General features: G+C 31.7%; 1 protein-coding gene across 1 annotated transcript; it reads left to right on the plus strand.

The window, feature by feature from the left end:
• Positions 1-5887: 5887 nt before the first annotated feature.
• On the plus strand, positions 5888-10285 carry LOC114406144 (probable pyridoxal 5'-phosphate synthase subunit PDX2). The gene is made up of 7 exons (XM_028368738.1): positions 5888-6178; positions 6282-6409; positions 7443-7530; positions 7664-7737; positions 8129-8320; positions 9713-9810; positions 9895-10285. Exons 1-7 carry the CDS (start codon positions 6124-6126, stop codon positions 10022-10024), a joined length of 765 nt encoding a protein of 254 aa, XP_028224539.1. The 5' UTR covers positions 5888-6123; the 3' UTR covers positions 10025-10285.
• Positions 10286-12059: the final 1774 nt, after the last annotated feature.

The following is a 12059-nucleotide window of genomic DNA, read 5'->3' on the forward strand; positions in this document are numbered from 1 at the left end:
CTTGTTTTCTCAAACCTTGTCATTCCTCCTCCATATGCTTCATAGCAAGTTAGTCATTTGATATTTCCTTTCTTTTGCAGCTTCAAAAACAAGGTGAAGAGAAATTTCTTACTTGATTCGATCTATAACAAAACCTCCTCTAGGAAATGACCTTGTCACTCCTCCTCCTCCTAACCACAAACTCACTTGAGACATCCTTGTTTTCTCATACCTTGTCATTCCTCCTCCTCCATATGCTTCATAGCAAGATAGCCATTTGATCTTTCCTTTCTTTTGCAGCTTCATAAACACGGTGAAGAGAAATTTCTTACTTGATTCGATCTATAACAAAACCTCCTCTAGGCAATGACCTTGTCACTCCTCCTCATCCTAACCACAAACTCACTTGGGACATCCTTGTTTTATCATACCTTGTCATTCCTCCTCCTCTATATGCTTCATAGCAAGATAGCCATTTGATCTTTCCTTTGTTTTGCAGCTTCAAAAACAAGGTGAAGAGGAATTTCTTACTTGATTTGATCTATAACAAAACCTCCTCTAGGCAATGACTTATGTTGTGCTTCGACCAACAATCTTCATTTTTTTGTGCATGTAAAAAATGTGTGAATATTTGTCTGACAAACAATGGGACACTGCACCCCTCTAGAATTCAAAGTTGCTCTAGTTGGAATGCAACCTCTACATATCTTCCACATCACGTGGTGGAACATTCACTTTCCAAATCAACCTCCAATCACCAAGTATTGCTAGGTGTTCATTATCCTCTAGCTTATTCATTATCACTTTGTACGCACTCTTTATCGAGTAGACTTCGTTCGGTGTATAGCCTCATATCTTGGCATCTTGTTGATCAACATTCAACAATGGTGTTCTCAAGATGACCTCAACATCCTCCGCTTCAAAAATTTGCTTAAGAAGCATGCAGTTCCAACACAAAGCCTCTTTATTCATCAAAATGCTCACTTTCAAATCCTCCGAGCCATTTATAAGTGATGTTCGAATCACTGCATGACCTTTGTGCCTTAACCACGATTCTCCCTAAACATTAACCTTCTCCCCATTTTCTAGCTTTCACCTCACACATTCCTTCAACACCGTTTTGGAAAACAACATGTTTTGTCAAGAATATGATGGGTTATTACCTATGTCAGCACCCATAAAATCCCCTATAGGGAAGTATTTGGCTTTGAATACTCTAGTTGACAAAGCATTGGGCTTTGATCTAAATCTCCACCCTTGTTTTTCTAACATGGCCAAGTTGAAAGCATAGATATTTGGAAAGCCTAAGCCCCCAAGCTCCTTTGAGACACATAATTTTCCCCAAGCTAGCCAATTCATTTTCTTGATTCCTTACTACTCGACCCCACCAATATGAGTTCATCATCCTTTGGATCTCATCACCAAGAGTTGTAGGTACAAGGAAAATGTTCATGCAATAATTAGGAATAGCTTGAAGAGAAAATTTCACCATTACCTCTCTTTCTGCCATTGATAGGGTCCTCCCACTCCAAGAATTTATTTTTTTCCTCACCTTATCCTTGATGAAGTTAAAAATAGCCTTCTTGATCCTTCCCACAAAAAAAGGGAAACCCAGATATTTCCCTCCATCATTTCCTTTAGTCATCTCCAAAACTGATATCACATCATTCTTTAAACTTTGATCCACATTCCTACTAAAAGTGACTTTAGATTTCTATAGATTGATATATTGCCCAAATGCCTTTGCATAGTCATCGTAAAAATTTCTAACCACCACAACTTCTCTCTCATTAGCTTTAGAAAAGAGAAAGCTATCATCTGCAAACAATAAGTGAAAAACAACAGAAGCATTCATACAAATTTTAAGCACACGCACATCACCCTTCTTTTCTTCATCTTTTATTAGCACACAATATAAAAAAGGTAGGAGGATAGAGGATCCTCTTGATGCACCCCTAATAGGCCCAATCATTTATTTCATCATTTACATTAACATAGAAATTCACTCCAGAAACACTAAGAATTGTCCATTTAACAAAGTTTGTATGAAAGCCATGTTTAGTGAGCATCTCTTGCAAATATCCCCGGTCAATTGTATCATGTGTTTTGCTAATGTCAATTTTTAATGCTACATCTCCTTTCTTTCCCCTTCTTTTGCACTCCATAAAATGCAAATTTTCATAAGCAACCAAAGCATTATTAATAATAGATATAGTAGGAACAAAAACAAATTGTTCTTCAAATACATAATTTTTTGGGACCACCTTTAGTTTATTAGCCTACACCTTAGACAAAATTTTGTAGGTCACATTACATAAGGAGATAGGTCTATAATCTTTCATACCTGGTGGATAGTAACGGATCCAAAAAAAATTTAATTGTAGGGGCAATATTTATATACACAATCAATATTTTAGTTTATGAATCATAAATAAATGTTTATTTTTTTTTCAAAAATGTTTAATTTAGATAACTAAAATTTAAATAATAAATAACAATTTTTAACATATAAATGATGTTATAATCAAAGTTCATAATAAAAATATAATAAATATATAATTTATATTTTGAATTTACAATGAAAAAATAATTATGATTTAAGATTATTTTTAACTATTGATAATTTATTTTGAAAAAAAATTATTGAAATTTTATTGAAAGATGGAGATAAAAAAGGTAGATTTTAAATGATAGACAGTTAAAAAAACTCAACTATTATATATGTGTAAAGATGAAAGAAAGATAATTTAAAATGAATGAGAGAAATTTTTTATTAATAAATGAGAGAAATTTTTTATTAATAAATGAGAGAAATTTTTCATAAAAAAAGGAAAATGAATAATATTATAAATGTTTAATCGAAAGAATAAAAAGATTGAAACTAAAAATAAATTTGTGGGGGATAATATTTGTATTATGAATAGACTTATTTTATTATATTTTAAATTATAATAAATAATAATTATACATACCTATTACATAAATAAAAACTGAAAAATTAGTGGGGCAATTGCCCCCACAATGCTCAACCCCCATCCGTCCCTGCTTGTGGATGATCAACCTTTGGAATCAAAGCAATTGTGGTATCATTAACCTTATTTAAAAATGTATATATTGTTCAAGTTGGAGGACATCGAGAATGAAGCACCCAAAAGCTTAAAGACTCCTCATGAACCCTCCCCCAGCTCTATCCAATCATGAACCTGAGGTGAATTATGCATGACACCTTTATTTATATGAAGTATCCTGCGACACAAATAGTCATTTGTCACTTCATTATTGGTACAAAGGCATACGAAGACATCGTTACACCACTCTAACATGCCAAGAGATATTGTGGTGTCGCTTGACATGTCGCCACTTCCTAATGGTTTTAGTGACCATGTAAACTAATAACGCAATGTTGATTTGATCGTTGTCATCAAGATATCTTCCTACCCTAGCTAGGAACTCTTGGGTGTGGGTTGTTGGTTGGAAAATTAGGTTCTTGGTCATTTTGTCATGAGGGAGACAATTTCCTCTTGTCTACAAGTAACGGACATGTTTGTTGTATAGGGTCAAATAGTGTTTTTGCAATTGAGACAAATAGGCACAACTTCTTAAGTGTTTTGCAGTAGGATTGATATTACTTTGTCGACCTCAAGGTCAGTTTGATGATCCAATAACAAAGAAGATATTCACTAGTAATAAAAACATCAGTTATACATGTTTTTAATTTATGTAATTTGTACTTTTTTATTTTTGGTTTCTGTAAGTTTATTTTTTTTTAATTTTAATTCTTGTAAGTTGATCTTTTTCAATTTTGGTTTTTGTAAGTTTTTGTGTTTATTTTTAGTCCTTGTAAGTTATTTTTTTCTTCAATTTTAGTCCCTTTAATAAGATTTCAATTTTTTCATTCATAGTTTTCATAAATTCATATTTATAAGGATCAAAATTAGAAAAACGTCAAAGACAAAAATGAGTAAAATATATTACAGAAAACAAAATTCAAAAATACAAACTTACATAAACTAAAAATAAATAATTTTTTTACAAGAATCAAAATTAAAAAAATATAAACTTATAAAAACAAAAAATACATTTAAATCTAAAATCATCTAACAAAATAGATAAACTAATCAAATTGCTTAATAGGCACATAACAAGTATGGTCCCACTATTTTTCTCATTCATTTTTTAATTTACAAATGATTTTCGCACGAAAGAAAAATGGTAGGTGATTGGGTGTCACCAATAGCCCAGGTGATTTGGCGGGTGTGGAGTACACAGAACCAACGAATCTTCTCTTCCCACGAGCCATAAAATATATATATTTCAATAAATTGTAATATAAAGTTTGAAATATATATATATATATATATATATATATATGATACTATTATTAAAAAAAATCATATTTTATCATCGTACATTCGTATATTTAAATAATTATATGTAAATTATTAATTCTTCACACGTAACTTTTTTTATAACGAATCATTGCGCATTAAATAGTACGTTTGTATAAGTATTTAATATAAAAATATGTTTTGTTATATCTTTTATTTATCCTACAATAAGTAATTTAATCATTATTGAATGCTTATTTTTATATTTAAAATTTAAATTAACATTATTTTTTAAATTTAAAATTTTCATTTTAAATATGAACTACTTTTTTAAAATTAATTATTGATATTTATTTATAAATTTAATATTTTTAGTATTTTCTAACTTTTCCTTAAACTGAAAAATATAAATACAATCAAAGTTAAAAGAAAAACTTTGTTCACATATCAGTCATCTCTGTAAATTAGAATATACAATTTAGAGAATGAGATTTTTTTCCCACCATCTCTATTAATTCACTATTTATATTATCGGACTCTATTATTTCATTTAAGTGTGACTTTCATTCACTATCATTAAAGAATATACTAATTTTCTCTTACACTCTTTATTTTCACATGATTTTTTAATTAAATTATAAACTTGTAATAAAAATTTATTAAGAAAATAAAAAGTCTCTTATCAATAAAAAAATATTTTTTTATCTAATATTATCTGCCATTTTATATTTTTTATTTTACTCCTTGTCATTTTTTAATTTTTTTTTATCACCAATGGTTCTTCTGTTCCCACGAGCCATAAAATATATATATTTCAATAAGTTATAATAAAGCCATTTTAAAATCACATATTACTATGACATAACAACCATTCGAAATCGTTTTAAAATCCATGACATATCTTGATACATATTATGTAATTCCTAAATAATAATAAGAATTATTTTCAAGAATCTTAAATTTAATAAGAAGAAAAATTAACAATTATTTTTAAGAAACAAAATTCACTATATTTATACAAAAAATAAATAAAAAAAACCAATCTAAAATTCATAATTTTCTTTTCTTCTGTCTTATTATCAATTCAAAATTTTAAAAATTCCATACTGTTTTACCAAAATTCGGAATCTTGACATGTCAGGATTGATGTGATTGAGTGGGATCTCAAACTTCACACGTGAAGGGTGTCTTTGAGAGGAGCGAACCTGTAAAATAATAAAGAACTACGAGCTCAAATAAGGATGTGTGTAAGGAAAATAAAACAAATTATAAATAGTTCATATAAACGAAAGAGAAAGAAAAGTAGTATATGAATGTTTGTAGGAACTATTGTTAGTCTCGTAAATAATCTCTGACTTATAGATAATAGTTGAGCGCTTAAAGATAATTTTAAAGATAAACATTTGAATTAAAGATAAAGATAATTATACCTTATAAATAATGCGTCTGATCAGATATTAAAATATATTTAAATATTAGTTCAATTAAAGATAATCTATTTGTTAGAGGAGCCTACTCCTAAGGAGCATATAGGGTGAACACGTACACACTCGGCATAAATAGGCACCAACCATGCTTAATTTCGCGGTCCTGAGCTAGACGTAAGTTTGGGCCAACCCAAGTTGAACCAGTGGAGTTGCGAGGAACTAAACACAGAACACTAACCCGCGACACCCCAAACGAGAGGACCAAAACCAAAGACATTCCGTTGCACACAGATAAAAACATCCAAACCTCATTAAAACAAAACATCAAAGTTCAAAACCTTTTTCAACCACCTCAAAACGCTGCTATCTCTTTCTCCACTCTCCCCAACATGGCCGTCGTTGGCGTCCTCGCGCTGCAAGGATCTTTCAACGAACACATAGCTGGCACGTTCATCTTTCCCTTCTTTCTCTTATGTTTTTTTCATTTAAATTTTTCGGTCTCACTCCTCATTCACCTTTTCAACAACCCTTTTGTTTTTTATGGCAGCTCTTAGAAGGTTAGGGGTGCAAGGCGTGGAGATTCGAAAGCCAGAGCAGCTTAACACAATTAGTTCCCTCATTATCCCTGGTGGAGAAAGCACCACCATGGCTAAGCTCGCCGAGTATCACAACCTGGTCGCTTTCTTTACCTCTTTTGTTTTTATTTTTATATCTATTCATATTTGCGTAGACTGAAAAATATTTGCCTTTTATCGGAAAGGAATATTTAAAGGGTTTATTTTGGTTTGAGTGTGTGGATTAGAGTTGGTTTGGTTGTGTTTTTAAGTAAGAAGAATAAGATAGAAATTTGACTATTTGGCCATAACAAGCACTCATGTCTTTTAGACTTAGCACTTGAGGGGATGTGGACTGTACAGCCAGATTAGGCTGACCGAAGTAAAAGTTGAGTTCCTAAGGTTGGACAAGATGGTAAAAAACTTTATGCCATGGACCATTTAAGTGGGGTGACAAAGCTGAAAATTTTGAAGGACTTGGTCCCAATACTAGGGTTCTAGAGCCTTCTATGACTTGAGTAGGGCGTAATATGCACCACTCTACGTATGCACGTGGAAGCAGCATGATATGTACACCCTTGATATATGGCAGGAAACGGTTATGAGAGCCGTTAGAGGACACATAACATAAATAGTTGTGATTCGTACCTCCTCTGTTATGCCTAGGTCACGCATATTATTAGAGCTTGCTGAGGTCTCTTGAGTCTCTCTGGCTTTAGGATTCCTCATGGTGTGTTGTTTTGGCATTTTTTTTTTTATTAAAATTTTGTTTTCTATAGTTGGTATGTGTCATAGTTACCAGGTGTATGGGTATGTGTACGCGGTTTGTGTAGGTATTTGGTTCATGACTTTTTACATTATTATTATAAGACTTACTTTAAAGAGAATCTAGTATCTTATATGTGGTATGGTGCATTCAGCATAGTACATAGGGTTATTGAGAGAATTTTGTAACTATGGCATGAGTAAAGGTGAGAGAGAGAGGAGAATGATGGAAAGGGAACTGATTTTTCGTGTTTGGTTGTGGCTTTGAGCGAGTGAATTTTGAGTAATGCTTTGAACTTTACACACTCTTAACGTTATAACTTTATGCTCATGGAACCAAGTGATGATTTTGGTGTTGGTGATTTATGTTGGATGTTATGATTTTTCAGTTTCCTGCTTTGCGAGAGTTTGTACAAATGGGAAAGCCTGTTTGGGGAACCTGTGCAGGGCTTATATTCTTGGCAAATAAAGCTATAGGTGGGTTATTTCTGTCTTCTCCTTTCTGACCTTGTGTTGAATTTTAGACAACATCAGGTATCTTATTCTTAATTTTTTTTCTCACTTAAATAGATAATAGTTTAAAAAATTAAAATGACTAATATCATTTCAGGACAGAAGACTGGTGGTCAATATTTGGTTGGTGGACTTGATTGTACAGTGCATAGAAATTTCTTTGGCAGCCAGGTAAATGCATGTGCTATGCATTTTAAGCTATAGTAACAAACTGTTGACAACCACAACAACCCAACCTCCATAGGCAATTTGTGAAGGGAGGCCCGTCATGGAGGTGCCATAAGGTGGAATGGTGTGTTTATATGGCGGAATTTTGGCCTTCCGCCATCCGCCATTGATAACATTTATTACAAGTTTATTTTGCCAAAACAAATTTCTCTTGCTTTAAAACATTTACCATTTGTGTCATTATAATTAATAAGATTCATGGATTTCTATGAATGTAAATATAGTATGTGATGCACAAAACTACAAGAGAATAATATGCTTGGTTTGAGGAACAAATTATTTTGTGCACTTTGATAATTTGGATAACATTTAACTAAAATACATACTTATTTAGATTCAAAGCTTTGAGGCAGAGCTTTCAGTGCCGGAGCTTGTCTCCAAGGAAGGAGGTCCTGAAACATTTTGTGGAATTTTTATTCGTGCCCCTGCAATTCTTGAAGCAGGGCCAGAAGTTCAAGTGCTGGCTGATTATCCTGTACCTTCTAGCAGATTGTTGAGTTCTGATTCCTCTATTGAAGACCAAACGGTTAGTTAATAACATATCTGTCTTTAGGAAGCTTTCAGCTTTCCTTGTTATGAATATAAGATAAAAAAAAATAAAAGTGCTATGTTTGTGAGTTTCTAACTTTTGACTAAATTGGAAATACGTGACTGACTCAAATTTTAGAGTGTGATCATTTGTCAATTCTAGTTTTAGGTTGCTAGTGGTTATTTATTCCAGAGCCATTAGAATCTAAAAGATTCATGTATGATGAATGAGTAATGAAAACATGCAAGAATGGACAACATTAAGTATATTAATATTCAACTCTTATTAGTTAGGGACATTGTTATTCAATGATCCTCCACTCTTTGGAAATTTCCTTGTTTATATGCTTATCCTCTTTGGAAAAGTTTCCTACTTTTGTGAAAACTGTACATAATAATATTACCTTATAGGATATTTAGTTTCCAATCCAATATGTTGCTTCATCTTCATATACCCAATGAATTACTGATATACCGTATTAATAGGTTTAGTGCTGTATATTAACATTGATTGCCGATCGGCCATAGCCTTTTAGCATTGTATGTTAAGGCTAATCCATATTTGCACTATTAAAAAAAATAATGCCATCATTAAATGGTAGCTGAGTCACATGCTCATACTAGCAGCACAAGGTGGCTATATATAGAAAAGAAAACTGTCTTGGCCATATGGTGTTGTATATATAGCATGCTGCTGGAAGTATTTGCTCTGGTTATGTTGCTTTCTAGGAAATGTTCCTCGGATGATTAGTTCCCTCAATGAAGAATTAGCATACTCTGTATTTCCCTATGTGTTATATGTATGGTAGTTTTATTTCTTAATCTTACGGCAGTGGATTTAGAGATGCTCCTTAATCTCACTGTTTATGCTATTTTAGTTAGACCATACACAATTACTTGATGGTTACCATACTTCCGTTTAACTTATTTGCTTAAGAGGCCTTTATGTTTGTTGCAGGTGATTTAGGAAGCAATCTTGTAATGTAATGATTTCAAAACCATTCAGCATTTGATAAACAAATGGTCTGAATATGATTTAATTGGACATTTAAACAAATGGTCTAATGTAATGGTCTACTAGTTAGCTTGACAAGATTGACACTTCTTATTACTTAACAAATAATGTTTCCTGCTATAACCCAACAGCTCTAACTTTGTCTTTCCAAGGAGTGCTAAGAACATTCTCCTTCATATACACTTTATCTAATTGGTTAAAATTTATTGAAAACTACAGGAGAACAAATCATTAAATATGATTTGAGACCAACAAATTGTCATTTTCAATAAATTTCAACTAATAAAAGTGTGTTGAAAAGAGTGTGTGAGAAAGTGTATTTCTAGTATTTCACTTCTTATCAAGCAGATTTCATGTTAGTTTTGGATATGACAGGAGAATGCTGAGAAAGAAAGTAAAGTTATAGTTGCTGTGAGACAAGGGAACATATTAGCCACTGCTTTCCATCCTGAATTGACAGCCGATACTCGATGGTAGATATAAGTTGTTTTTGGCCTTTGAATTTTACAGTTTTATATGATATCGAGTTATAAACTTATATTCATTTAATTTTTCAGGCATAGTTATTTCGTAAAAATGTCAAATGAAATTAGAGAAGAGGCCTCTTCGAGTAGCCTTGTTCCTGCACAAGTCAGTAGTACAAGTCAATATCAACAGCCCCGGAATGACCTTCCTATCTATCGATAGGACCAGAATACTCCCCAAGCCTTTCTTGAACAATTGTGGATGATTTTTTTTTCTTTCTATATTTTTCTCGAACATTTTATCATATAATTGTTGGATCTTAGAAGATATAGCTAGCTGTTTATTATTCTTTTTTCTATTTGGACAAACAGTATTGTATTTAGACTTTGATGTTTTCTGTTAAGTAGTCATCTATCTGCCAAATATTCATTCCAGCTTTTTCTGATGGTCGATCAAAAGTAGCTATTAGCTACCTTTTTGTGATGTCATGCTATTTTCTTTTTCTTTGGGCCATGTAACATTATCTAGGAAAAAGTGTTAAGCTTTTAGGGTATTTACTAGTTTATGGTCCTTATTAAGTGGAAATGGATTCAGTGGAGACACATTTTGTCACCTTCATGCATTCTAACGCATGGGTAAAGTATGTTTTTCGTTTCTAAACTACTTTTTAATCATCAACGTCGTCAAACTTTTTTTTCCCATTGTTTTAGTCATTTTTGTCTATTTTGAATGTTAAGTGATAACACGGTGCTTGTTTAATTATTATTTTATTTTATTATATTTTCTGGCCGTTAAAAAACAAGCAAAATGGCTTCCCTAGAAAGAAAAAAAAAAACCAAACTTCCCAACATTCCTACTCTAACACATATTTCCTCAACATTCCCACTCGATCTCAAACAATTGTGCTTCAAATTTTCACATTCCAAAATTTGAGTTTTCAACAAGCATCTCCAAATCAAGCTCAACCAAGGGTCAATCTCATCACCCATTTCCCACCATCTGTGCACTGAACGCCTTTGAACACCTCATTGTATTTCTCCTACCCACCTTCCTCGCCACCTCAAAATTGTGTTGAAGGAAAAAAGAGGAAGGAGAATTTGTTACCCCCATTGGACGTTAAGGGACTCGTAGTCCCAATATTCCTTGGGCCGAATGATGTTGACATGGCATAGAAAATTCTAGATCCAAGACCTGGCAATTTGATGGCCCTTAAAATCTGCCTTACCTATTTGTGAAACATCCAAGGCTGTGACTGGCTGTTGGATTTTTGAAGGGAAGTGAGAGTAATTCTTTTAATAAATATTTTAATTTAATAAATTTATTTTTAAAATAAAATGATAGATCATTTTAAATTCAATATTTTACTCTCCTTTGAACACCTCATTGTAATTTAATAATTAACTTAATTAAAAAATAAGATTTTTTTCTTTCTTTTCAAAATCTCATTCCCAAACGGCAAACGCATCTTTAAGAAAAACTTTCCAGTTTTACCTACTATCAAAGTGAGAAAAACGTCTGACACTGAAAAACGTCCTTTAATGGCACCATCTGTAGTTTATTAGAAATTTTTGTTTCTACCTTTCTTGATAAGTACTGTCATGTTCAACATTACGGAAATTGCAAAATAATTTAATGAAAACCATCAAAACACTAGCACAAAAACCTCATTAAATTATAACAACCAATTCAATCAACATCTATTGCTATAGCATCCATTAGTCTAAATGAAGCGTTATTTGGACATTAGCAGGGTCGGCAGCGAATGGACAGGAGTTTTAGTAAACGAGGAAAATTTAAATTGTTTTTGTTTAGTAGAGTTGATATTTTAATTGGTAAGATTTGAGGTGAATAATATTTAAAATACTTCATTTGTTTGAATACCAACAACAAAAAAAATGTCTGGCTCCTGCCATAAAAAACTTCTATCTATAATAGCCAAGAATTTCCATAAAAAACACGAGTAATGGAAGAAATTAATTACTATTTTAGCCTCAATTAAATACAAAATAAATTTTTTGTTAGGGTATATATATATATATATATATATATATATATATATATATATATATATAATTTCTATTTCTTTTTTTTCCTACTCATCCAAATAAATACATATGATTCTTTTTTATTTCATAGGATTCTTTTTTATTTCTATCCATTTTATTTCTATATATCCAAATGATACAACTTTTTTTACCATATTTTTCTTTATTTATTTTTTCTTTAGTTACCTCATCATCCATCCATACAAAATGTT

The sequence above is a fragment of the Glycine soja genome, chromosome 3 (assembly GCF_004193775.1).
Source record: "Glycine soja cultivar W05 chromosome 3, ASM419377v2, whole genome shotgun sequence".
Classification (NCBI taxonomy): Eukaryota; Viridiplantae; Streptophyta; class Magnoliopsida; order Fabales; family Fabaceae; genus Glycine; species Glycine soja.

Bases quoted from the DNA above. Each gene is read 5' to 3' on its own strand.
- LOC114406144 (XM_028368738.1), top strand. From the start codon at position 6,124: ATGGCCGTCGTTGGCGTCCTCGCGCTGCAAGGATCTTTCAACGAACAC. The intron at 6,410-7,442 runs GTCGCTTTCTTT...ATGATTTTTCAG, and splicing joins TCGCCGAGTATCACAACCTG to TTTCCTGCTTTGCGAGAGTT. The intron at 7,738-8,128 runs GTAAATGCATGT...ATACTTATTTAG, and splicing joins GAAATTTCTTTGGCAGCCAG to ATTCAAAGCTTTGAGGCAGA.